This window comes from Eulemur rufifrons, chromosome 6 (assembly GCF_041146395.1).
Source record: "Eulemur rufifrons isolate Redbay chromosome 6, OSU_ERuf_1, whole genome shotgun sequence".
Taxonomy (NCBI): Eukaryota; Metazoa; Chordata; class Mammalia; order Primates; family Lemuridae; genus Eulemur; species Eulemur rufifrons.
This window is the reverse complement of record NC_090988.1, coordinates 98,572,793-98,597,115: the sequence shown is the minus strand read 5'-3', so window position 1 is coordinate 98,597,115 and position 24,323 is coordinate 98,572,793. Positions and strand designations below refer to the sequence as shown.

At 52.5% G+C, this 24,323-nt stretch overlaps 1 protein-coding gene across 1 annotated transcript; it reads right to left on the bottom strand.

The window, feature by feature from the left end:
* Nucleotides 1-3,459: 3,459 nt before the first annotated feature.
* On the bottom strand, nt 3,460-24,004 carry LOC138384663 (uncharacterized). The gene is made up of 8 exons (XM_069470292.1): nt 23,876-24,004; nt 19,521-19,649; nt 18,103-18,213; nt 14,574-14,658; nt 10,703-10,864; nt 8,920-9,108; nt 7,274-7,455; nt 3,460-3,724 (listed from the first exon to the last, which is right to left on the bottom strand). The coding sequence occupies exons 1-8, from the start codon at nt 23,990-23,992 to the stop codon at nt 3,581-3,583; spliced, it is 1,119 nt and encodes a 372-aa protein (XP_069326393.1). The 5' UTR covers nt 23,993-24,004; the 3' UTR covers nt 3,460-3,580.
* Between the last annotated feature and the right edge of the window lie 319 nt (nt 24,005-24,323).

The following is a 24,323-nucleotide window of genomic DNA, read 5'->3' as shown; positions in this document are numbered from 1 at the left end:
TTCCCGCCGAGCCGCCGGCACGCCGGGCTGTCGCTGTCCAGATGTCCCCGGTTACTACTGGAGCAGCCCAGGGCCGAGCCCCAGCTCCCCACTTGCTCAGCCACGTGGCCTTGAGTGCTCCCGCTTGTGTTCCCTGGAATGCGGTAACCATAGCACCTCTTCCACTGTCCTCACAGTGAGGACTGAGGGAGGTGACCTATGTAGGGCACTTAGGGCTGGCATAAAGCAAGTTGTGCTTTTATTAGGGCTGGAGGAGTCTCATTGTTTGTTGTTATTGTACAAATATCTCTTGGAGACCGTGCGTTGAATTCTTTTGGGTGTATACCCAGAAGTGGAAATGCTGAATCCTATGGTAATTCTATGTTTCATTTTTTGAGTAACCACCGCACTGTTTTCCAGAGGGGCTCCACCATTTTACAGTCCCGCCAACAGTGCACGAGCGTTCCGGTGTCTCCACGTCCTCGCCAGCTCTTGCATTCCGGTGTCCTCGCGGTGTGAGCGAACCGCACCGTGGGCCGGCTGGGGGTTCCCGCCCGGGAGCGCTGTGATCTCGTTTGTGTGCTGCAGCCCCTTGCCCGGCTCGGCAGAAGCAGGGGTGCCCGTTAGAGGCTGCTGCAAATCTCGGCAGGGGTGATGGTGTGTTGCCCAGGGGATGGCACAGCTTGGTGACACGGTTGGATTCTGGATATAGTTTGAAGGGAGAATCAATCAGATTTGCTAAAATTCTGGTGGGCATGAAATGGAGTCAAGAATCACCTTGAGGGTCTGGCTGAGCAGCAGAGAGAACGACCTTGCCGTGCATGACACAGGGCGTGGTGGGGGAGCAGGGTGCTGGCGGGAGGGCACGTAGGAAGGGTTTGATTCGGGGCATGTTCATCCCAGTTTGAAGGAGTTCCCGTAGGTTCCAGATAATTTTTATTACCCCCTTTGCCTGCTGTGTTCTGACGCTGTCTGCACCTAAACGGCGAAGATTCCTGACGCACGTTCTCAATGGTCGTCCTCCCCCTTCACAAATAAAATCTCTTCGATGTTTTAAATGATTCTGCTTCGATCCTATTTATTTCACATCTGCTTATCTTTGTTCTCACTTTTCTGGCGTATCCTCTTCCTCTAATTTCCTTCATAATTTCATTTTACATTTTTTATTCTTCAGCTTTACCAAGCACCATAGTTCTTTTACGTTTTTATAAATTACGTAATTTCATTTTATAAATGTCCCATGTATTGCTATTTTCCCATTGGCTACCCTTACGTTGTTTTTTAAAAAATTTTACAGCTTAATGCATATGGTACAAAATTCGGAATCTCGACACTCTAGATTACGCTCCTGTCATTTAGAGTCCCTTGTCCACTGACAACTAACAAAAGCCTCACATAGAGGTTTGCTACCTTAAAAGTATCCTGATTTATGTATTTAACTACCACTACCCAAAGTGAAATTATGTTTCAAGAAGATGAATGCCTGTGTGGTCTTCAGCCCCCCAGTCAGTGGAGTGAGAGGTTTACTGTCTGCACCGCCCTGGTGAGTAGCAAATGGGAGGATAGCGACAAGCAACTTTTGCGAACGCTTCCAAATTTATTAAAATAATGATACTTGTTTTCAGGCCAGAAGAAAATTAGAAACGTCCAATGACTGGGGGGAAAAAAAACCCAATGTTTGACAATTGTAATGACATTCCGTTGATAAAAAATGTTACTTTGGAATACAGCAGTGGCTGCTAGAATGGTACCTTCCCCCTACCTGAGTCACCTGGGCCAGGTGGCGGGTCCAGGAGGATCGTGTGGGCCAACATTTCACCCTGAGGAAAGTCTGAGCAGAACCTGGGGGTGCAGACTGCGCCTGCGTGGGGCACTGTCGCTGTGTCCTTAATGAGAAATGACACATCTAACTTGCTCTTTCCTTTCAGTGTCTAGAGTTCATCAATGCCTGTATCTTCCATGATTTCACTTTCTTCCTCATTCCCTCCTCTCTCACCTGCCCCCCCACAATTTTGAGATCATCTGAGATTTTTGTTCCATAGTGGTATTAATTTTTTTTATTAATAATTATTCAGATTTAATTCTGAGTTTGGTCTGGCTTTTGTACTCACTACTCTTTCTTTTCCTTGGTTGGTTTGTTTATTCATCTTGCAGACAGTCTTTGATCTATTTTTTTAGAGAGAGCTTGCAGATGGTGAGTTTCTGGACTCTTTGTCCTCAAATAATTTTTTTCCTAACATTTCAATCTATTGGACTAGGTATGGGATTTTAAGTTTGAAATCATCCTTTCTCATCTTCATGGTTTTATTCCCTTGTCTTCTGCAACGAGTCTGCAGTCGAGAACTTCGATACAACTGGAATCTCTTTCTTTAGTAGCCGGGCTGCCGTAGTTAGCAAGTGAAGACTCATGCAGTATTGGCTGTGCTTGTCTGAAACATTTATTTGTTATACTGCTAAAATTCAAATTTAACTAGGCATCCTGGATTTTTTTTCTGGTGAGCCTACTTTATAGCTCACCTGTTTTTGTTGCTTTTTTCTCGAAGCCTCTAGAATTTATTCTTTATTCTCAATGTTCTGAAATTTCACAAGAGAGTGTCTGCATGTGGGAATCTTCATTGCTCTGCGCAGCTGCCTCTGGCCCCTCCTCCCACAAAACGTGTATATCTTCAGTTTGGGGAACTTCTCTGTTGTTTGGTTACTTTCTCTCCTTAGTTCTCTCTGTTCTTATCCCCAGCACTCTCACTAGATGTCATTTACGGATTCAAACTCCCTGTTACCACCTAACTAACCTCCGTCCAGCTAACAAACCTCTCTTATCTTTGGTCCCTGTGTCTTGAGATCAGCTTTTATGAAACCAACCTCACAGCAACGTCACGAGGAGTGAATTAATCGCAGGACACTATGCCCTTGGCACGGTGTTGCTCTGGGCACCCCCCAACAGTGCTTTCTCGCAGCTGGAACACCCACACCTTCTGCCCACGTGGGTGCGTCAGGCCTGTGGCAAGATGGCAATTCCCGGCCACGAGGGGCTGGGTGGGGCTGTGTGACTTGTTCTGGCTAATTAACTGTGGGATGTACCACGTGTCCCTTTGGGGCTGACACACTTAGTTGCCAATATAAGACCCACCAGAGCACTCTTACCTTCATCCACAGTGAATGACAAAGTTCCAGGTGGCATCTGCTCTGTCAGCAGATCCTGAGTGTGGATGGTGCATGCCGGTTGACCTTCCGTGGACATGTGGCATGAGTGAGAAGTAGACTTTTGTTTTATGGCACTGAGATTTGGGGATGTTTGTTACTGCAGCATAGCATGGCCCTCCTGACTAGCACACAGGGAAAGGTGGGAAGCCCCTCTCCCTCACTGCCCCGCGTGAGTGCTGAGCAGGTCCTGTGATGCTGTGTAGCAGGTGTCATAAGCTGCTGCCAGCCTTGCCCAGATGAAGAGGCAGAGTCTGTCCTTTATTGATCTTTTTATTGAATCTGGGGGTTGGAAGGGCCCTTGCGTCTGAGTTGGTCCTGAGCTCTGATCAGTTTGCCGAGCTGAGGCTCAGCCTGGAGCTGGTATTGATGGCATGGGCCATGGGGTCCACAAAGCCACAGATCAGAAGCTTCTTCTTCTGACCATAGAGGAACCCATGTTCTCGTACTCATTTCTGGTGACCCACATGTCCTTGAACGTAGACAGCGAGCACAGGATGGAACCGCCCACCCAAGCACCATAGGCAGAATACTGGCAGGTGGACACCTGGATGGGGTCGAGGAAGAGAGGACAGAGGAGAGTGGGGGAGAGGAGGGGTGGAGAAAGGGGAAGAAACCAAGATCAAAACGCTACTCTAAACTGGGGTGGCAAAATGTCCACCCTGAGAGAACTCCATGGGCAGTTGCCTCCCCTCCTGGCAAACACAATTTATCATTTGCCATTAGAGATGTCCAACAGTCCACACCTCCTTCCTGTGGCTTTAAACTAGCAGATAAAATGAACAGGAGCGCAGTGGACTCGTACCCTTAGCATTTAAAAAACTATGACACATTTTATACATATATAATGAATATGCATAAGGCATGTGTATTTTGTAGAAAAATTAGAAAACACAGCTGAGCAAAATCAATCAATCACCGGTAATCAAATACCCCAGAGAAATTCCTTCTGCATTGTGTCGTGGAGCTTTGAAGACTTTCTCTCACTTTTGCTCCGCTCTTCCTTTCATGCCAAAATCTATAAGTATGTATGTCTTTCGGCTTCCAGGAGAGAGAGCAGCGCTTCCCACACCAAGCCAGGTCACTGCTGGGCTGGGAGGAGGTGACACTCTGCACACCCATTTGTCCAGTGGGGGCGCAGGGGCTCAGGAAGGTTAAGGTCACTTGCTCAAGGTCAGACAGTTGTCGTTCTTGCCTGTTCACTCACTTTTCTTAAGGTCCTGGGCACGTAATAGTAGAAGGTGCGCATTATTCTGCGACGCAGGAAGGCAGACGCGTCACTCAGTGGTCTGCAGGGATGCAGCTCTGAACCGGGGTTTGGAAAACCGGAGCTCCAGGGGCAGGGGGGCGTGGGGCGGGCGAGTTCTCAGGCGCCTGGCCCAGTGCCCACGGGCTCTGTTGCACCACAGAACTGTGCTTGGCTTGGAAACTACTTGCTGGTATTGATTAAGAGACTTGTCACTACAGTTTTAAGAAAAATAGAAAGGAAGAGTCAGAAGGGGGGAAAGCATGTGCAGGGTTCGTACATCAGTGGAGAAACAGCCGACGCCAGGTGCCCGGGAGCCTCTGTTCTAGCTTTTCTTCAAAATGTGTTTTAAAGAAAAAGAGAAAAGAGCAACAAAGATGCTGGCCCCGTGCTGGCATAGACGGGGGTCCTGGGCCGTTGCATCCCCACCAGAATGCGTTGAGAGGCTGGATGTTTCCACGGGCAACCTGCCCCGATGTTCAAAAAGCCTCCAATTGTGCATGCGTTTCTGGCTGTGAAAATCCACCCCTAGAAATGGATTCTAAGGGGGGAAAACTACTCTAAAGAGATAAGAGGATATAATGGCCACAATTTTTGCTCAAGAACATTCATCGCAGTGTGGTTTAGGTTGTTGGGAGAAACAATTATTTGAAAAGTTGGCCCCACTGGAACGCGCTGTTCTCTCAAGGCGGATGGGCTCATCTGAGGGGAGAGATCCTCCCTGCTTTAGGCGAACAATTCAATGAGCTTTATGGATGGTTACAGGTGGATCCGCCTCCCTACCGCTTCCAGAGAAGGAGTGGGCAGGAGAGAAAGTAGGCAGAGAAGAGCTAAATCACAACAAAGTTACAGGCAACGGGTGTTACCATCAGGCTTCATATAAAGCAGGTTTTACTGGGGCAGGTAGGGGCGGTGGAGGCCACCTTGAGGACGCAGAAGGATGGAAGGGCTTGGACCAAAACACGCCCAGCCACATGCTGGCAGGACAAAGATGGCCCAAGAGATCCCCTTTGCAATGTGGTCAAGAAACTTACAGAAGTACAATATTTAGTTTTACTTCGTTTTCCATACTGGGCTAAGCAGTGGCCTTCCATTCTGATTTAGCAAATGTTCCTTACGCATAAAAGCCTTGAGAGATCCGGGGAGCTGACAGAGGAATACCAGAAACAGAAAAAGCGACGAGAGCTGAAGACGCCAGAGAGGGAGGACGGGAGGGGTGACAATTTTCTAACATTATATAAATGCCTGCGGTACTAGGTAAGGTGACATCATGAGGGCTGCAGACTTAGGCAGGAAGGAAATGGATCATGGCTTCCCAGTATTATGTGGATTTTTATGACACATATACAGAGGGCTGAAGGCTTAGGGAGCGGGAAGCTCTGGAGAACATTTTTGTGTGACACCAGCTGATGCCTTTGTCTCTCCACAGGATTCCTGATTCTTCCCTGTGGCTCTGGAGCAAGGATCGTTGCTGTGTGTTCACTTTCACGTGTCACCCTGGTCTGCAAATGGAGTGGACACGGTAAGGAGTAGGAGGGAAGAATGCGCGGAACACCGCCAGACAGGTGGGGGAGTCCCAGCAGGTGCAGAGGCTACATCAAGGACACACGCACGCCAGAAAGTTCTCTCTGGGAGGGCCCTGCGGCAGCCGACCTGAAACCCCAGGTGGGTTGAGGGTGGTGTGTGAAAGAATCCTGCAGAGACGTCTGGGGGCAAAAGAGAGCGAGTCCATTTCTCCTGCCTCTGGACCCTGGGGGGATGTCACCTTGCAGTGTCCCTTCCAAAGCTGGGTGGCAGAAGCAGAGGGGACAATGGCAATGAGACGGTCTAGAGATGGGGAGGGAAGGTCTGAGATGGTTGCTCCTCCCCCACCGCCGTGCGGGATGCAGAGGACAGCACAGGACAGCAGAGGACTCTGGCCGACAGGCCCGAGGAGGCTGGGGTCCATCTGGCCAGGGTCTCCTGGGAGCCTGCAGCAGCAGACCACGCCACAGAGTGCCACGCGGTTGGTCAACAGAGCTTGCAGCCAGCTCGAGGGCCAGCTGGTGAGACTGGCTCTTGCCCCCGGAGAGCCAGCAGCGGCAGAGGCAGGCAGAGAGCAGGCCAGAGAAGGGGAGCGCACATTGGGGACAGCCCTCGGTGCGGGGCCCCCAAGAGGTGAAGAACACTGTTAGTTACCCAGAAGAGACTAGGGCAGCTGCTGAGCTCAGCTGGGAGTGGATGGGTGACCCCGTCCCTCCTGCCACCAGCCAGCCACATCCAGACAGTCCCAAGCTCCAGCCAGCCACGCTCCACGTGGAACCTAAGCTGTCCTCCAGGGCCCACCTGTACCGTGTCCCTCCGCTGCTCAAACCTTCCGAGGGTCTCCAGCCCCCTGCAGGGGGAAGCCTCATGCGGCTTCTCTGCCCTCGTTCACGCCGCCCCAGTGGCCCTTCCTTGCCTTTCCTCCAGGAAAGCCCCTGGCCCCGCACGGGCTGCTGCCCTGCCTGGACACACTTCCCCAGATGTCCGCCCCGCTCACCCTCACCTCAAGGATTTACCCACTGCCACTCCTGGAGAAGAGCCACTCTGAACACCCTGCACTGAGCACCCCAACCCTGCCCCCCCCACTTGGCTGCGCCTCCCCCGAGGCTCACACCCCCTCCCACGTGGCCTCACCGCCACGTCATGTTCCCCTGTCCTGCTTACGGCTTCCTCCCCCACTAGAACGAACGCCCCAAGGACTGCTGACCCTTTTGTTTATTGATGCTTCCCCAAGCGCGGGAACCATGCTGAGCACATCCAAGGCATTCTAGAAATATCTGTGGAATGAACTCGGGAAGCCCCGAGGAGGGGTTGGCAGAACCTTACCTTCACGGTGAGTTCAGGGGACACCAGGCCAGATAGTTCTCTCTTCATCCGGGAGCACAGGCCGGGGCAGGTGCCAGTCCCTCCAGACAATATCATGTGGCTGAAGAGGACGTTCCAGAGGGTGGGACTGCAGGAGGTGACACTCTGGAAGGCCATCATGTGGATGCCAAGGGTGTTTTTCCCTGTTGGGATGGACAGAGAGAAAGAACTTTGGAGGCCAGAGGCGGGCTGTGCCCCGGCACCTCCGTCCCCCTGAGGGCGCTAGGCTGGTGGGACCCCGATCCCCAGTCTCAGGTGGCTCCGAGTGCAACAGGCAGCGGGCAACATTGGCACCACGAGGCCCCTGGCGTTTCAACAAGGTAAGTGCGTGGACTGCCAGCCCCATTGCAGGACTCAGTGCTCGAGACTGAAGAAATAAATATTAATTCTCCTCTCTCATCCAAAAGAATTTATATTCCAATGTTACTGACAAGTATTAATTTGTAACGCCTTGGTATCAGTTATTTTATGAAAAGATTTCTGTAGAGGCAGCATCCTCACTCAGGCGGGCTTTGAAAAACAATCCTGATTCATTTCCTTGAGTCAATTGACCACATAGATCAACTCAAGTATAACAGGAACAGCCCTTAAAAGACGCCTATGCTGTGTTTTTTCCTGTTCTACACTGTGAGCTTCTGGGACAGGAGGTGGCGCCTGTCAGGGCCTCAATGTGCTCATCTCTGGAGAAAACCTGCCCAGTGACCTTGGGCCAAGGACTGAGAAGCTAATCGCAGGAGGCTTTGAGGACGGGCCAGCAGGAATGTCCTTGAGAGTCGTGGTTCTGGGGCTGGGTGAGCGAAGCACTTCCATTACTTCTCTGTTTATCCCCTTGATATTTCTGGTGCACGTGCCAGGTCTTTAGGACCACAGTGTCCCCTGCACAGTCTAATGGGGAAAACGAAGACCAAGAGTCACGGGCTTACCAGGTCCTCATCCTCGGGACATGGCTCCTTCCCCAGGCTGAACTCCCCCGCTTTGACCCTTATGAATGTAACAAATTATTATACTTTAAGCATTTGTCTCCAGGGAATATTTGGTTTTCCATGACTTCCCAGCAGACGTCACTTTCCCAGTGAATCGGGGTTCTATGGTCTGTCGTTGTTCCTGTTCTGACTTGCCTGCCGGAGAGTTCAGTCAATGCAACGGTCATTTAAAATCTCTGGGCCAGCCACGTTTTTAAAGCCCCCCTCCCAACATAGGGTTGTTACTTTCCTGTTTTAATTGTCTTAACTTTTATATTTCACATTATTGTGTATGTAGGCAGAGTATAAATGGTACATTATGAGAGGGAAGACGTGCAGTCCAGTGTGGCCCTTAATCACATTTGAAAACGATTTAACACTCTTCAGTGAGCTTTCTCCTTTGTAAAAAGGGATAACATGAGATTTGGGGAGGGATTCAAGAATATAACTTACCTGCAGTGGTCAGAAAAGCAGCAGGCATACAGTAAGTGCTTAGTAAGTGATGGCCGATAGCAGAGGAGCTTTTGAAATGGGGGCCTATTGGCCGCTCACACCAGAGTCCGCTCCCGGCTGCCCCCGTCCCTTCTTGCTCACAGCTCAGCCACCCCGTCTGGGCTAATTTCTGTCCCCTCCATGCGGACTCACCTACGAGGTCCGTCTGGAAGAGCACCTCAGGGCATACGAAGCGCTCCTGCCCCAGGGTGATCTCCTGGCCGTCGGGCAGCTGGTACTTCTGCTGGCAGGAAGGCAAGTTGGTTTTCGCCTTTTCCATGTCAAAGTCCAAAGCCACATAGCAACACTTCTCCTTCACGTCCCTGATGTACTCCCGGCCAGCTGTGGGACACAGGAAAAGCGCCAGGTAGGACGGGGCTGGGAAAGAGCTGAGTTCTCCAGAGCTCCTCGCGGTCAGGACAGGATGGCACCACGGTGGCTGCTGTTTCTATGTTCGTCTCACTGTCCAGTTTCTCTTGATCTGGGCCGGGTGTGGAGGCCCGAGTTTGTGGGAGCAAACAGTAGAATGGGGGTGTCCTCAACTAGGATGCGAGGGCTTAGACACATCAGCGTTTGTAAGCTGAGACTCTACTGTACGTGGCGTGTTTTAGGGGCTGGAGAGCTGGACAGCTGGACTCAAGTCTCTTACCCGCTGACCGCTCACAGCTGCCGGCTGCCCTGTGGAATTGCCCACAGCCGATCGAAGCCCCTCACCTGGAAATCTCTGGAAGGTTTTACCCCTCCCCTTCCTGGGTGGCTGACAACAGGTTTTAAACCTAGCTGTGTCTTTTGGTGTTATGTTTTACATTTTGTCTGCCACTGTTTTTGAGCGTGGACCAGAGGGAACTCCCGGCACTGCTCACCTGGAAATCCCACCTGCCCTCCAGCCCCCTGACGTCTGGCTTCTACCTTCCTCGCTCCACCTAAGCTGCTCTCGCCTGGGTCTGTTCTGTCCCCCGAGTTCCAAGACCCTGGGGACACTCTTCAGTCCTTTCCTGACCCCTTGCCCTCCAGCAGTGGAGGGTGTTAATCACTCCTTCCCTCTCCCTGGCTCTGGGACGCTATATTCCCTGAAAGTTTTCCCTTTTTCACCTAGTCGGGACTTTGGTGAGACAAATCTGGGTTCAAATCCCATCTCTGCCATTTACCAAATTCCTGGCCTTAGGCAACTCCATTATCCTCTTATATTTCCCTCTCCTCCTCTGCAAGAATGGGATCAATCATCACTCTCAGGCCTGTTGTAAGAATGAGAGAAAATAATGCACATAATGATCTTGCTGAGTGGGAGGCTTCGATAGTATGCTTTGACCTTGTCCTAATCAATCCTCACCTTTCCTCTAATTGCTGTTATTCTTTAGGGTCCCAATTTTGCCTGTTTTTGACACAGACCTCTTGCCTGGGAAGACCAAACAGCCAAAACAGAATTATGGGCTTGTTGGGAACAGGAGCCCCACAGGTGACACAGGCTGGGGTCTAGTCCAGGGATCAGTGACAAGTGGGACAGGCATTGCTGCGTCTGGTGCCCTCGGGTTCACATCCCAGCTGCTAACCCTACTGCTTATGGGATGTTGGCCAAATTTCCTAACCTTTCTAAGCCTCTTCTCGCAATGGAAACGGTTGTTTCTTCTCATAGGGTTATATCAAGAAGCAATGATAGAATATATGTGAAATGCTTACTTGGCCCAATTGAATAAGGTAAGTTCTCTATAAAGCTTAGCTCGCCCATTGTCATCATAACCATCACCATCATCACCATCATCATTGCCCTTGTCATCAACCCGCTAAATTTCCCTCTATGTAGATAGGGTTGCTTTAGAACTTGGATAAAAGTCAAGTAGCCTTAGCTTTACACACCAAGGACTGTAGGTTGAACAAGCAAAGAAGGATGTTACACCCCAAGGACTAGTTTACCTGGGCAAGAATAGCAATTTCCTACCTGTGCCCACCAAAAAGTGCTCATTGTCCGCCAAGAGTTGACACAGGTATAAGGTTAGGTCTTGGCCGGCTACATCCACCTGGAAGGTCGACTGATGCAAAGGACAGCCGTCAATGATGGGCACAAAGTATGTCATTCCTTCTCCAGATTCAATAGTCGTTCCTAGATAAGAGAACACGCTGGCGTCACAACATAGGGTGAATGACATCCCTTATAAAGCACTGGGTCTGCAAGAAGAGAAGGAGGACGGGGCAATACTTGGAGGAGAAGGCGAAGGGTCTCAGGAGCAATTTTCTCCTCTGAGGGCAGTGTGCTAGGCTAGAAAAAAGGGCTGACTGTTTTCGACAGAAGCCTGCAGGTTTTCTTATTAAACGAGGACGTGCAGGAATGAGCAATAGTTGTCAAAGAGGTGAAAGAAGTGGAAGAATCCCACGATCTTAACACTTTTTCTCTAAAGCACTCCATGCATGGATGTGGACACTGGGATTCCGGGGCAGGCACCGAGTGTCTGGAGGGTCTGAGTGTGGTGCAGGAGGCTGCATTCTAGCTGGCGAGCCAAACTAGCTCTCTTCGCGCAGCCGCAAGGATGTGGTGTAAGGGGGAGGCAGGGCCTCAATCTGTGTAGCTCAGTAGCTTCTGGAGCCGCCCAGACTGAGTAGGAGTCTGGGTGGGCGGTGTCTTCACCTGTTGAGTCTAACTACCCAGAACTGTGAGCTTAAACAAGGTCCTCCTGTGCGTCAGGAGGACTCCGCTTCCAGCTGGGATGCAGAATAGGGAGCATCCCCCTCCCACCTGAAACAAGTGAAAGAGAGAGGCAACAACGCGCAGCCATCCCTGAGAGATGGGATGCTACAAGAAAAGGAGACCACAGGCCACTATCGCTCACCAATGCAGACACCAAACTCCAAACAAAAGTTTAGCAAATTGAATCCAACAATATATAAAGAGGATAATACATTATGACCAAATGGGTCTTGCTCTGGAATGCGAGGTTGCTTTACCACTCAGAAATCAATGTAGGCCGGGCACGGTGGCTCACGCCTGTAATCCTAGCACTCTGGGAGGCCAAGGTGGGCAGATCGTTTGAGCTCAGGAGTTCGAGACCAGCCTGAGCAAGAGCGAGACCCCATCTCTACTAAAAATAGAAAGAAATTATATGGACAGCTAAAAATATATATAGAAAAAAATTAGCCGGGCATGGTGGCGCATGCCTGTAGTCCCAGCTACTCGGGAGGCTGAGACAGGAGGATCGCTTGAGCCCAGGAGTTTGAGGTTGCTGTGAGCTAGGCTGACGCCACGGCACTCACTCTAGCCTGGGCAACAGAGTGAGATTCTGTCTCAAAAAAAAAAAAGAAAGAAATCAATGTAATTCACCATATTAAAGAAGTAAAAGAGAAGATGTGTGATCTTATCAACAGATGCAAAAAATGTATTTGACAAAATCCAACGTTCCTGATTTAAAAAAAAAAACCACTCTTAGCAAACTAAGAATACAAGATAACCTCCTCCAATTGATAAAGGACATCTGCGAAAAACCTACAGCAACCGTAGTACCTAATGCTGAAGACGGAGTGATCTCCCTCTAAGGTCAGGAACAAGGCAAAAATGTCTGTTCTCACCGCCTCTACTCACTGTCATGCTAAGGAGTCTAGCCAGTGCAACCAGGCAAGAAAAAACAATAAAAAGCATCCAGTTCAGAAATAATGAAGAAAAATTTTCTTTATTTATAAAAAATACTATTGCCTAAGTAGTAAACTTCATGAAATCTACAAAAAAAATCTGCACTGATAAATGAGTTTAGAGTATCAGAATATAATATCAATATATAAAAATCAATTATATTTCTATGATAGCAATGAACAATCAGAAATTGAAATAAAAATACTATTTACAATAGCATCAAAATGTAGGACACACTTAGAGATAAACCTGACAAAAGAGATGCAAGACCTGTGCATGGCAAACTATAAAACGTTATCAAGAAAAATAAAGGAAGACCTAACAGATATACCATATTCATTGGTTGGAAGGCTAAATATTTTCAAGATGTCAGTTCTCACCAAATTGATCTATACATTCAAAACAATTTCAATCAAAACCCAAAGAAGTTTTTTTTTTTTTAAGGAATTGACAGACTGATTTTAACATTCATATGGAAATGCAAAGGACCTAAAATGGCCAAAGCATTTTCAGAAACAGGAGACCAAAGTGGTAGCATTAACATTACATTACTTCAAGACTTTTTATAAAGCTTCTATAATCAAGGCAATGTGGCATCAACCTATAGAAAAATAGATTAGACAAATAGATTAATGGAACAGGATAGTAAGCACAGAGTTAGACCTACTCAAATCGACAACTGATTTTCAAAATGTGCAAAGGCAATTCAATTAAGAACAAGTAGTCTTTTCAATAAATACTGTGGGAACAGTAGGACATCTTTCTCTCTACACACACACACACACACACACACACTTCATTTATACCTTATTGTGTATACAAAAATTTATTCCAAATGGATCAGAGAACTGAATATAAAATTAAAATCTATAAAACTCCTAGAAGAAAATATAACAGAAAGTCTTTTGGTTCAGCATATATTTCTTAAATATGATACCAAAAGCATGATTCACACACACAAAAAAACCAAACTGGTAAATGGGACTTCATGGGAATTATAAGCTTCAGCTCTGCAAAACACACTGTGAGGGGAATGAAAACTGAGGCCACAGACAGGGCACAACTGTCTGCAAAACATACACCTGATAAAACACTTGCATCCAGGATATAAAAAGAATCCTCAAAACACCAAGGTGAACAACTCCATGAATTATTGGGCAAAAGATTTGAACAGATACTTCACTGTAGCAGGTCTGAGAATGGCAAACAGACACATGAAAAACATTCAGCATCGCTGGTTGTTAGGGGAGCGTGAATTCAAACCACAGTGAGATACACCGCACACCTGTTAGAATTTAGAATGGCTAAAATTAAAAGACTGACCACACGAAGTGTTGGCAAATATGTGGAGGAACCGGAACCCTCCCACGTGTCTGGTGGGAATGCAAAATGGTGTAACCACCTTGGCAACTAGTTTGGCAGATTTTTTAAAAAGTTGAATATACACTGATCATTATGATCCAGTCATTTCTAGGTATTTACCCCAAAGAAATAAAATCACGTATCTATGCAAAGACTTGTACTGTACACAAATTTTCCCAGTAGCTTTGTTTATAATAGCCCCATTCGTGGGTGAATAAGCACAGCATGATGCATTCGCACAGTGGAATACTACTCAGCAATAAAAAATGGACTATGGATTCAAACAGTAGCACAGACGAATCTCCACGTAACTATGCCGAGTAAAAAAAAAGAGACACGGAAAGAGTACATACTTTATGATTCTACTTACGCAGAATTCTAGCAAATGCACACTCATCTGCAGGGACAGAGTAGTGGCTGTCTGGAGACAGGCTGGCGGGGCAGAGTGTGGGGTTCGAGGGGAACTTTCAGGGGTGGTGGTTATGTTCATTATCTTGGCTGTGGTGAAGGTTTCATGAGTGTATCCGTGTGTCAAAACTTATCAGATTGTGCACCTTAAGCACGTGCAGTTTAGTGTATGTCAATTACACCTCAATAAAGCTGTTAAGGAAAAAAATGAGTTCGACAGATTGTTAACATCTGAGAGTGAATTGTTTGACCCAGAGGAGTCAAAGGGGAAGCGGTTGGGGAAGGGGCTGGAGAGTGTGGGTTCTGCGGTTCTTTCTTTCCTTTTCTTACCTGTCAGTGGGGGAGTGGGCTCCTATCATACGAGGAGCGGGACGGGGAGGGTGTGGGCTGGAAAGAACGGGGCTTCCACGGGGCCACTCACCGGAGGTCTGGCCAGAGGCGTACATAGACAGGACTGCTTGGTTGGCTATATACAGGGCAGGTATGTTGAAGGTCTCAAACAGGATCTACGGAAAAACATTAGCAATCCCTGGCAGCCAGGCAGGCAGACAGAGGAGGCGGTAGGCTGCTCCTTAATCACCCAGGCAACAAGAGTCCCACCCACCCCAAAGAGATCCAGAACACGGGCTCAGAAGCGTGACCCTCTTCATGCCAGCTCTGCCCTAACCGGCTCCGGGACACTCCCAGTTTCTCAGTCTATAAAATGGGCTCACACCCTTCCCAGCTACCTCCTAGGACTGTGGGGACACTTGGATTAGATTAGGGTATACCATGGTCTCGTAGACATTTTGTTGACTGGTACCTGGCCCCCAGGACGATTAGGGCAGGCTCACGGTGGCCCGGGAGTGTGAGAGCTCGATGCGGTAGCAGTTGGAGTGTGGACTTAACCAGCTGCTCAGGAAAGGGACTGGCCAGCCCCCAGCCAGGGCCTGAGGACTGGGCCAAGGCAGCGTTTTTACAAAACAACATTATACATGGCTGGTGACACCACTGAGCACGCTACTCATAACACGCATTGCTAAGCCTGCTTCCAGGGGGTGGCATTCTCGGTGGGCTTGGGTATTTACCCAGAGAAATGAAAACGCACGTCCATACTAAAACTAGCTCACGCTTATTCATGGTAGCTGTATGCAAGGTCCCCACACTGGAAACCACACGGCGTGTGTGCACAGGTGGACGGACACGCAGGTGAGGCGTGGGGAGGCTCCAGGGCCACAAAGCACTGCCAGACAGCGCGGGCGGGTGGCCCACATCGCAGCATCTCTGAGGCTGTGCCTCTCAAGGGTGCCCCCGGATTTGGATCCCAGTGGAGGAGGGGGCATGACCTTTAGGTGGGAGGGCAGGTTTTGTGATCGAACCAAACGTCCGTTCCCTTAAAAAACACAAAGACATGAACCAGCCTCGGTTCCCGCTGGCCTACTGAGGGTAGGGCCAGAGGGTCAAAGAACCCGGAAGGGTCTTCAGGGTTCCTGAGGTCCAACTCCCATTTTAAAGATGAGAACACTGAGGCCCTGGAACAGTAAGGGACAGCATTTGCTGGATGCTCCATGTATCCTAAGCACTCCTACAAGTTAGTACTGGCATTAATGCACTTTGTCCTCACCACAGTCACCAAGGAGGTACTGTTGTTACCCTTCTCATGAGGAAACTGAGGCACAGCAAGGAACAGTCATCGGTCCAAGGTCACATGTGCTGGCGGAGCTGGGGATTCTAGGGTCCTAACGCCAGGCCAGGCCATTCCCTGTACTCTGGGCTGCTCCCAGCAGTGGCGTCTCTCCTGGAACACAGCACCCCAATCCTGCAGACTGATTCCAGAGAGGAAACCGCCCTGCACCCCGCAGTCTGCTCCAGGTTCCGGGGGAGGCCTGCTGGGAGGGTGTGCAGGATGGGGAGGTCAAGGCAGGGCCACAGGCGCAAAAATGCCCCGTTCCCGCTGCGAGGCGGCCTTCCTTCTGCCCAGTGCAGGTGGCTGGCTGTCCCCTTTGCCTGCAGAAGCCCCTCCTTTCTCAGGGCTGTCTGCCCTGGGATCCCGGTGCGCAGGCCGCCCGCGGGTTCTGGCCGTAGGGGCCGCAGACGCAGATCCTGGGAGCGGGAGAGGGAGGGGTGCTCATGTTCCTGCTGCCTCCCTGCCGGCCCCTCCTTCTGAAGCCACAGCTCCTCGGCCTGGGTGACAGCCCCTCCTCTGGTTGGTCACCACCTGCTGCTCCGTCAGGCTTAGGGTTGGCACCAGCTTCCCCCAGGGGGCCCAGTGCACTGCACCTTCTCCTGTTGCTTTTTCTAACACGCTCACCTGTGTGTATAATCTCATTAAACTCCCACCAGAATTGCCACATGTGAGTGTACTTTGGTTTCCTGCTGGGACCCTGATACAATTAGGGGTGAATTTGGAGAGAAGCAGAGCAGAGAGGCAGGCAGGGGGCCTGCAGGGGGGTGGGGAAGTGCCAGAGACAGGCTGGGTGCCACCCCATGGTTTGCATAGTGGTTGATTTCATGTGTCCACTTGACTGGGCCGCGGAGTGCCCAGATATCTGGTGAGACATTACTCCGGCTGTGCCTGCAGGGCGTTTCTGGAGGAGACTCACGTGTAAATCAGCAGACTGAGCAAAGCAGACGCCCTTCCCAGCGTGGGGGGGTGGGCTCGTCCACACAGTCAAAGGCCCGACTACAGCAAACAGAAGACCTGAGTGAGACGGACTCCTCTTACTTGAGCCGGGAAGTGAACCTTTTCCTGCCTTCAGACTCGGACGGAAATGTCAGCTCTCCGGGTCTCCAGCTTGCTGCGGAGCCTGGCACGTGTCAGCTCCGCAATTGCATGAGCCACTTCCTCATAACAAATCCCTTCCAGTGTCTATTCATGCCCCAGGGCTGTTTTTCGGGAGAACGCTGATGGAGTGAGGGTCTCCTTGTCCTCACTCATCCTGCTCGGCTCACCAAGGCCTCGTGGGCACTCAGCGTTCTCAAAGCAGTGCCTGCTGTCCCCTTGGGGCGGCCTGGCTGTGCCCCACTTCTGCCTTCTAACTGCACGCGCGGAGGAGGATCGGCCGCCCGCTTGGGCTTTGATTGACGGGCGGCGGCGGCTCACACCTGCGCTGTGATGGACGGGGCGCAGTTTCTGGGCCATGGCGTGGGCCTCTGCTGTGAGCAGGTGGTACCTCGAGCCCTGGGCCTGCCCCTGGGGTCACTGCTCACTGTGGGACACACTGCTGGGCTCCGGGGCTCTGGGCCAGGTGGTCGAACCTTGCTGCTTGCTTAATTAGCTCATCGACGTCCTCATTAGGAGCAGCCTAATGACGCAACGGGAACTGGGGCGGCCAGCGGCGGCTCCCGCAGCACCACCCCCCACCTGGCCGCCACTCCCGCCCTGAGGAGGACCCCGCACGCTCCTTTTTTCACCAGTCTGGATGGGCTCCGCCATCCAGTTCGATCCAGGGCAACCCAGTCACAGCCCCCACCTCCCTCCTGGTGGGCAGGCCCAGGGCCAGGCTCAGAGAAGAGACTCGGGAGATTTAAATCAGAATCAGACCTCCACAGAGGACGTGCGGCAGGACAGTGGCTGAGAACAGAGTCTCAGAGCCAGACCACGGGGGTCTAGGCGAGTCAACCAGGGGCTCGCCCACCAGGGGCTCGCCCATGACCTTGGCCAAGCCACTTAAGCTGCTCCAACCTCTGCCCCTGCACAGAGAGGCTAATGGTCACCCTGCCTGTAGGAGCCTGGTCATGAAGCCTAAGTGGAATCATTCGCACCAGTGCCCGGCCAGGACCCAACTCCCGGGGAGCTCCCCCCCGAGACAGCCGCCATCCTTGGTGTGAATGTCAAAGGGACGTCTCTCACCTTCATCTTCACCTTGCTGAGCAGAGAGAAGGTGGGGCCTGGAGGTGGCTCCGACTCGACACTCAGGGGGAGACCAGAAGCCGACCTCCCTCCTCCCCAGCCCACCGCCTCCCTGTACCTGCATCACTTTCTCTTTGTTGGCTGTTGCATTTAGAGGCGGGTCTGTCACCAGCACAGGGTGCTGCTCGGGGGCAATGTGGAGCACCTGGTAGAAGGAGTGATGCCAGATCTGGGAGGAGAGAGGGACGCGGAGTGAGCAGTCCCCAGGGCACGGTGGCCTTCTGCAAATGGGCAGGGTTATATGCTATGTTATTTATTTATGTCATGTTATTTATTTGACAAAGCAGTATTTGAATAGCATTCGCAACCGCCGAGTCACAGCTAGGGCAGCCCTGACCTGAGGAAGCCGCAGGGAAGGCAGAGCGTGACTTTGGACAAGACACGTGACCAGCATTTGTGCTCCAGGCCTGGAGTCGGGAAGTGGGACAGAGACGGGCCCAGAGCTTTTCAGAGTCTCTCGTGGTCTGATGGGGGGACTGACAGGACCACCAGACCGCAGGGGTGAGCCCAGGATCCCGGCAGGAGTGGGAGTGGCCCAGGGACAGGGCTCCTGTGTGTGGCTCTACCCTCTGCCAGGTGCGGGCCCTGGACATGCGGTTTGACCTGTATGAATCAGTTTCCTCGTCTTTAAAACAGGCAATAGTCCCTGCCTCGTGGGGGCTGTGGGGTTAACTGCTGTGACATGTGTGGAAAGCCTGGCGTGTGTTTCCTGCGGCTGCTGTGACAGCATCGCAGGCGGCGCCAATAGCACGAGCTGATTGTCTCGCAGTCTGGGGGCCGCAAGCCCGAGATGGAGGCGTCGCAGGGGCCGCGCTCCGTGGCTTACAGATGGCCGTCTCCTCCCTGTGTCCTCCCACGGACGCCTTGGCCCCCAGCACCTCAGAATGTGACCTCATTTGGGAATGGGGCTGTTGCAGATGTCATTAGCAGCGAGGGGCGTGCAGCAGGGCAGGGTGCGTCCCTAATCCAATGACTGGAGACCCTATCAAGAGGGGAAACGTGCACACTGAGCAGATGCCGTCTGAAGACGGAGGCGGGGATCGGGTGCGGCATCCGCCAGCCGAGGAACAGCGAGATGGACGGCAAACACCGGAAACCAGGAGAGAGGCCTGGCTCAGACTGCCCCGGCCCTAGAAGGAACCGACCCTGCTGACATCAGAAAACAAATGTCTGTTGTGTACGCCGCCAGCCTGCGGTCCTCGTTACGGCAGCCCCAGGACTAGGACGTGGTAACTTGCGTGGACACCCTCGAGGCAGTCACAGCCTGTCCGTGTGCACAGAGGCCTCATCAGAGCCTTGCGTTACTGAGAGGCTCAAACGTGTCACTGCTTCCTCTTTGGGACTAAGGACTCATTAACCGTCACCCCCTTGGCCCCCAAGACAGAGCGTGTAGGAGGAACAGTCGTACCCGTCTCATGGCCCGACATGGCTGGGGAGGCCTGCGAGCAGATCCCTCCCCGCAGAAGCTGGGCCTACCTTTTCCATGTCGTCCCAGTTAGTGACGGTTCCCCGAGAAATGGGATATTGCAGGTTGAGCTTCTCCCGTTTCTTCTGAACCTCGTCCCCGATGAAGCGGTCCTCCTCCTCCATACCCACCAGCACTTTCTGAAAAACACAGGCCGGGACAGGGCTGCTCTTAGGAGCGGTGGGGGTGGGGGGAAGGCTGGATTCGCCTGCAGGCGGCCTTCGTCCGTGGGCGCACAGCGAGCGGTGGCTGGCGGGCCGTGCCGGCCGTGGGGGAGGCTCCCGTCACAGCGCGGGCACCTACACCTCCTCGAACCCTGTGCGTGATTTCACGCATGGCCGCTAAGAGGCTTTAGCACATGACCTGCGAGGTGAGCATGCCCCTGAGGACTCACTGCTAGGACACTCGTCTCGCCCACTGTGTGGATGGGGAAACTGAGGGCTGGGGAGAGGCTGCTGAGGAAGGAGAGGTGTGGAGAGAGGCACCGTCTTCCACATCTGCTTCGGAGGGTTGACCGGGAAAGGGTCTGCAATGTAATCAGTTTCTGTTATCTTTTAGGAAGATGCACCCGGCTACCTTCGTGGCAGGTTAAACTGTTCATTCCGTCATGAGAGGGAATTCATCCGTTGGCTCGCGTGTCACTCTGGGTCGCTGAGAAGCAGACACCAGCCAGGATGCAGGTGCGAGGGTGTTTTAGGGAAGGGGCTACGTGAGAGGGGTGGGAAGGCGGCCGGACGCGGCCAGCAGAGCTGCCAGGCTGCCGTCCAATCCTGAGCCTGGGTGCAGGAGCAAGGGAGGCGGGATGGGGGCTGGCCCAGGCCACCGTGCGGTCTAGGGAAGGACTTGCAGAGTGCCGGGTGCAGAGGTACACACTGGAGCTGTGCAGTCGGAGCCAGCCCGGCTCTGGAGGTGGCCACGGCGCGCCGCACGGACCTCTCCTGCCTTAGGAGTTTGTCTTTTTGGCAGAAGAGATTTGGACTTGGGGCGAGAGCCACTAACTGTGAGACCTCGGGCAAGTCGCTGGCCCTCTCTGCGCCTCCACCTCCCTCTCTGTCAAACGGGACAGTGACCTCTCCTCGTCCCTGGCCACAGCGCTGTTGGGGATGGAGTGAATTGAGACGACTGACGAGAACACATCTCATAAACTCAAGGGCACAGTGACGTGAAGGAGCGTCACTGCTGCCGCCACCCCTGATGTTTCTCAGCCACCCATATCTGAATGTGAGTGGCTGGGGGACAAAGGATGATTGTGAGGGTGTGGAGGCAGCAAAGGTATCCTGGTTTGAACTTGCTGCTTGAAATGGTGAGATGGACAGTTCCCAGCATGGTGTCCTGTTGCTGGGCGCCCGTGGGTCAGAGTGGCTGCTCTGCCAAGAAGGGACCAAGTGACTCAGGGCAAAGCCTTTACCACCCCCCGGGGATCTCACTGCCATCTTGGCTGCTGGACTGAAGCCCTGGACGGGGCGTGGGTGGGAGCCCCGAAGGACACCCTGGGTGCCCACGCCTGGAACACGTCAACTTGGGAAATTAAGGGCACTGCACCGTGCGTGGGGAGGGGACCGTGGAGCTGAGGTCTGGAAGGAAATGTGACCTCTCTCAGAGACAGGAACTTACTCCAGGGGCCGGTCCCCAAGCCCAGGAGGCTGGCAGGGGAGTGTCTCGTAGAAAACCAGACCCAGCTGAAAGCCCACTCTGTGTGGTTCAGCTAGACAGTTTGCTGCTCTTATAATTGATCTTGGTCACTCATTTTATTCTGGTGAAGAATTTGGTTTTTCTTGTGCTGTGATCTTGTGTTTCACCATGTAAGTGACCTGTCCTATACAAGCTCTGCTTCCTGTGTGCCACTCTTGGTATGGGTAATATGTATCTTTTCTTTCCCCCTGGGGCTATGGAATGTTTTCATAGTGCAACCCACATTAAATTTTGACATTGCAACAAATGACTGTAGCCATCAGGAAAAGAGATGCCACATTTCGGATACAGGGATTGATGCAGGGAGTTGATCGCAGCGTTGGGAGTTTGAAAGGGCACGCAAGGCGCAAGGCGGGCTGAGGCAAGCCAGAGAGTAGAGCCGCAGGCAGCAGCCCCCTGCTGGGGTGGGGACCCACAGGTGGGAGGTGGGCTGTAGACCAAGGAGCTCCGAGGGGGCCCACAGAGCTAGGAGGAGGTCCTGCTGCAGGCCCTGTGGGGATGGAGCTGGAGTCTGCGTGGGAAGAGCAGACGCCCTCTGGGCTGGCCGAGGCCTGTGAGGGGTGGACTCCGAGAGAGGGGAGAGCGTCGCTCTCATCAAAGACCCCTCCACGCACCCTCCCTAAGTGAACTGGTGCTCTGGGCAGAGACAGGCCCTGGGGGAGGGGAGAGCTGAAATGAAGTTTCTCACGTGACTGCAGTGGCTGGGTGGTGGCCTCCCGAAGGCTGTGTCCACCTGGACTCTCTTATTTGGATAAAGGGTCTTTGAACACGTGATTAAGTTAAGAATCTTTAGATGAGAGTATCTTGGCTTACCCAGGTGGGCCTAAATTCAAGGCAGGTGTCCTTATAAGAGAGCTGCCAAGGGAGATTAGAGACAGAAGCGAAAGAGAGGGTCACGTGAAGACAGAGGCCGCCAAGGAAGGGCTGGGGCCCCAGGAGCTGGAAGAGGCAGGAAGGATCCTCCCCTGGAGCCTTCGGAGGGAGGATGGACCTGCTGACAACTTGACTTCTAGTCTCCAGAACTGTGAGGGGGTACATTTCTGTTGTTATAGGCCACCTGGTTTGTCTTTGTTTGCTACAGCAGCCACAGTAAATTAACATATCCGTCACTGTCATCATCACCATTGCCGTCATCTTCATCATTGTTAAACACTCCCTATGGGCCGGAAACTGTTCTAAACATGCAGTTTCCGTCTCTTGTAACCTTCCAGCCAAATCTATGAGATATGTGCTTTGGTTAGTCCCACTATGCAAAAGAGACTCCTTTGCCATGAGGGCACGCGTGCCCAGAGTCATGCGCGTCTAAGCGGCAGCGCTGATATTGGAACCTGGGTCTCCCTGGCCCAGTAGTCCCAGCTCTTAACCACCGAGCCCTGCGCTCTCCAAGCCACAAGCTGGGCAGCTAGCCTGGGCGCAGGGACCTGCTAGGGCCGTCCCAGCTACAATCCCTGCCACTCAGACGGCGAGGAAGAAATGGCCTGGCTCCCAAAGGTCCTTGTGCAATTTATCCACTTAGAGAGGGAGACAGGGATTGTCACCTTCTGTCACAAGCCTGGGTGTCAGGCGTCAGGTACGGATGGCAGTTTAACCTGGGTCATTAGAAATATGCCAGTAATTTGCTCCAAGTTCTGCAAAGCCCAGGAGTGATCACCACGGGATCCTGTGGCACTGAGACCCCCCATGTCACCACACTGCTCCCTGTCACAGATGAGTATGACCTCCCAGGAGGGGCTCCATGATCCGGAGCGTGGGCTGTGAGCTCCGGCCCCCGCAGCAGATCGGGAGAGTTACCGCTCGGAGCTGGCGGCTCCTATTCCAGGAGAGGGGGCACCACAGCACCTGCCTGGAGGGCTGCCAGGCCCGCACTAACTTGTCCCGCTACGATTACCATGTGAGGGTGTTGCCAGGGGCTGGGGAGGGGGGTGGGGAGTTAGTGCCTAATGGAGACAGAGCTTCAGTTTGGGAAGATGGAATGTTCTGTATGGTGGTGATGGTTACACAACAATAGGAATATGCTTAACACCGCTGAACTGCACCCAACAATAGTTAAGATGGTAAATTTTGTGTTATGTGCATTTTGCCACAATAAAAACAATCTGAATTTGTAAAATCTCTTGAAAAACAGCAAGATCTGGCCACGTCGGGTCCACTCGCCTGCATGTCAGAGCCTGCCCTCTTGGGCCAGGCATGTGTCCCAGGCCCCACCCCTCCCTATCGTCTTGCTGTCACAGAGGCCGGGTGTCAGTTGCCACATAGTCCTAATGGATTCTGTTTATCTGAAAGGCGGGCTTCTACTTCTCTGTGTCCACACTGCTCTGAACAGTGGGGCGAGCAAAGGTCATTGATGGGCAGTAGAATTTATTGTTCACAACTGGTCCACTTTACGGACTTATGTGACGGCCTGCTCCAGTTAAGTCAGTGGTTCTCAAAGTGTGGCACACCCAGGAGTGGTTAGAAATGCAGAGCCCTTGGCTCACCCCATCTCCCACCCAGACCTGCCGAAGCAGACCCTCTGGCGGGCCTGGCCACCTGTGTGTCACCAAACCAGACACCCCCGTGACCCGAGTACATGCTCACACTGGCCACCCACTCCCATGGCCAGCCCTGTGACCCGCCCTGTGGTGGGGGGAGGGGCTGAGCAGCACCCAGGGAGGACACCCCCCACATCACTCACATCGTGCCGGAGTTTCCCGAGGACAGTTGGGAACACGCCCAGGGGGGCATCCATTCCTGCAAACCCCACCTTGCTGAAGCCTGAGCCGTAGTCACAGATGAGGGGCACACCGTCCATCCTGCTGCGTGCCATCTGGAGGAGGCTGTGGAGAGACCACATGGTTACTCATGCCATTGGCAGGGCGCTGGCCCTCGGGGCGAGCATTATGCCAGGCGCCAAGCTCCGGGCTCCCAGGACAGGCGGGTCCAGGGCAGTATGGGCGGCTTCCCCACACCCTAGGCTGGGCCCTGCTGGTGGGGCGTGGGGGGAGCCACTCTCTGGATTCTGCAGGCAGGTCGCTGGAGTAGGGCTCTTTCCAACGACCATTTGCATATGGCGGCCTTGCAGAAGGGAGGCCATAGGGGGATCCTGGGCCAAGGCTTTTGCCTCCACCTGTTTCAGGCAAACT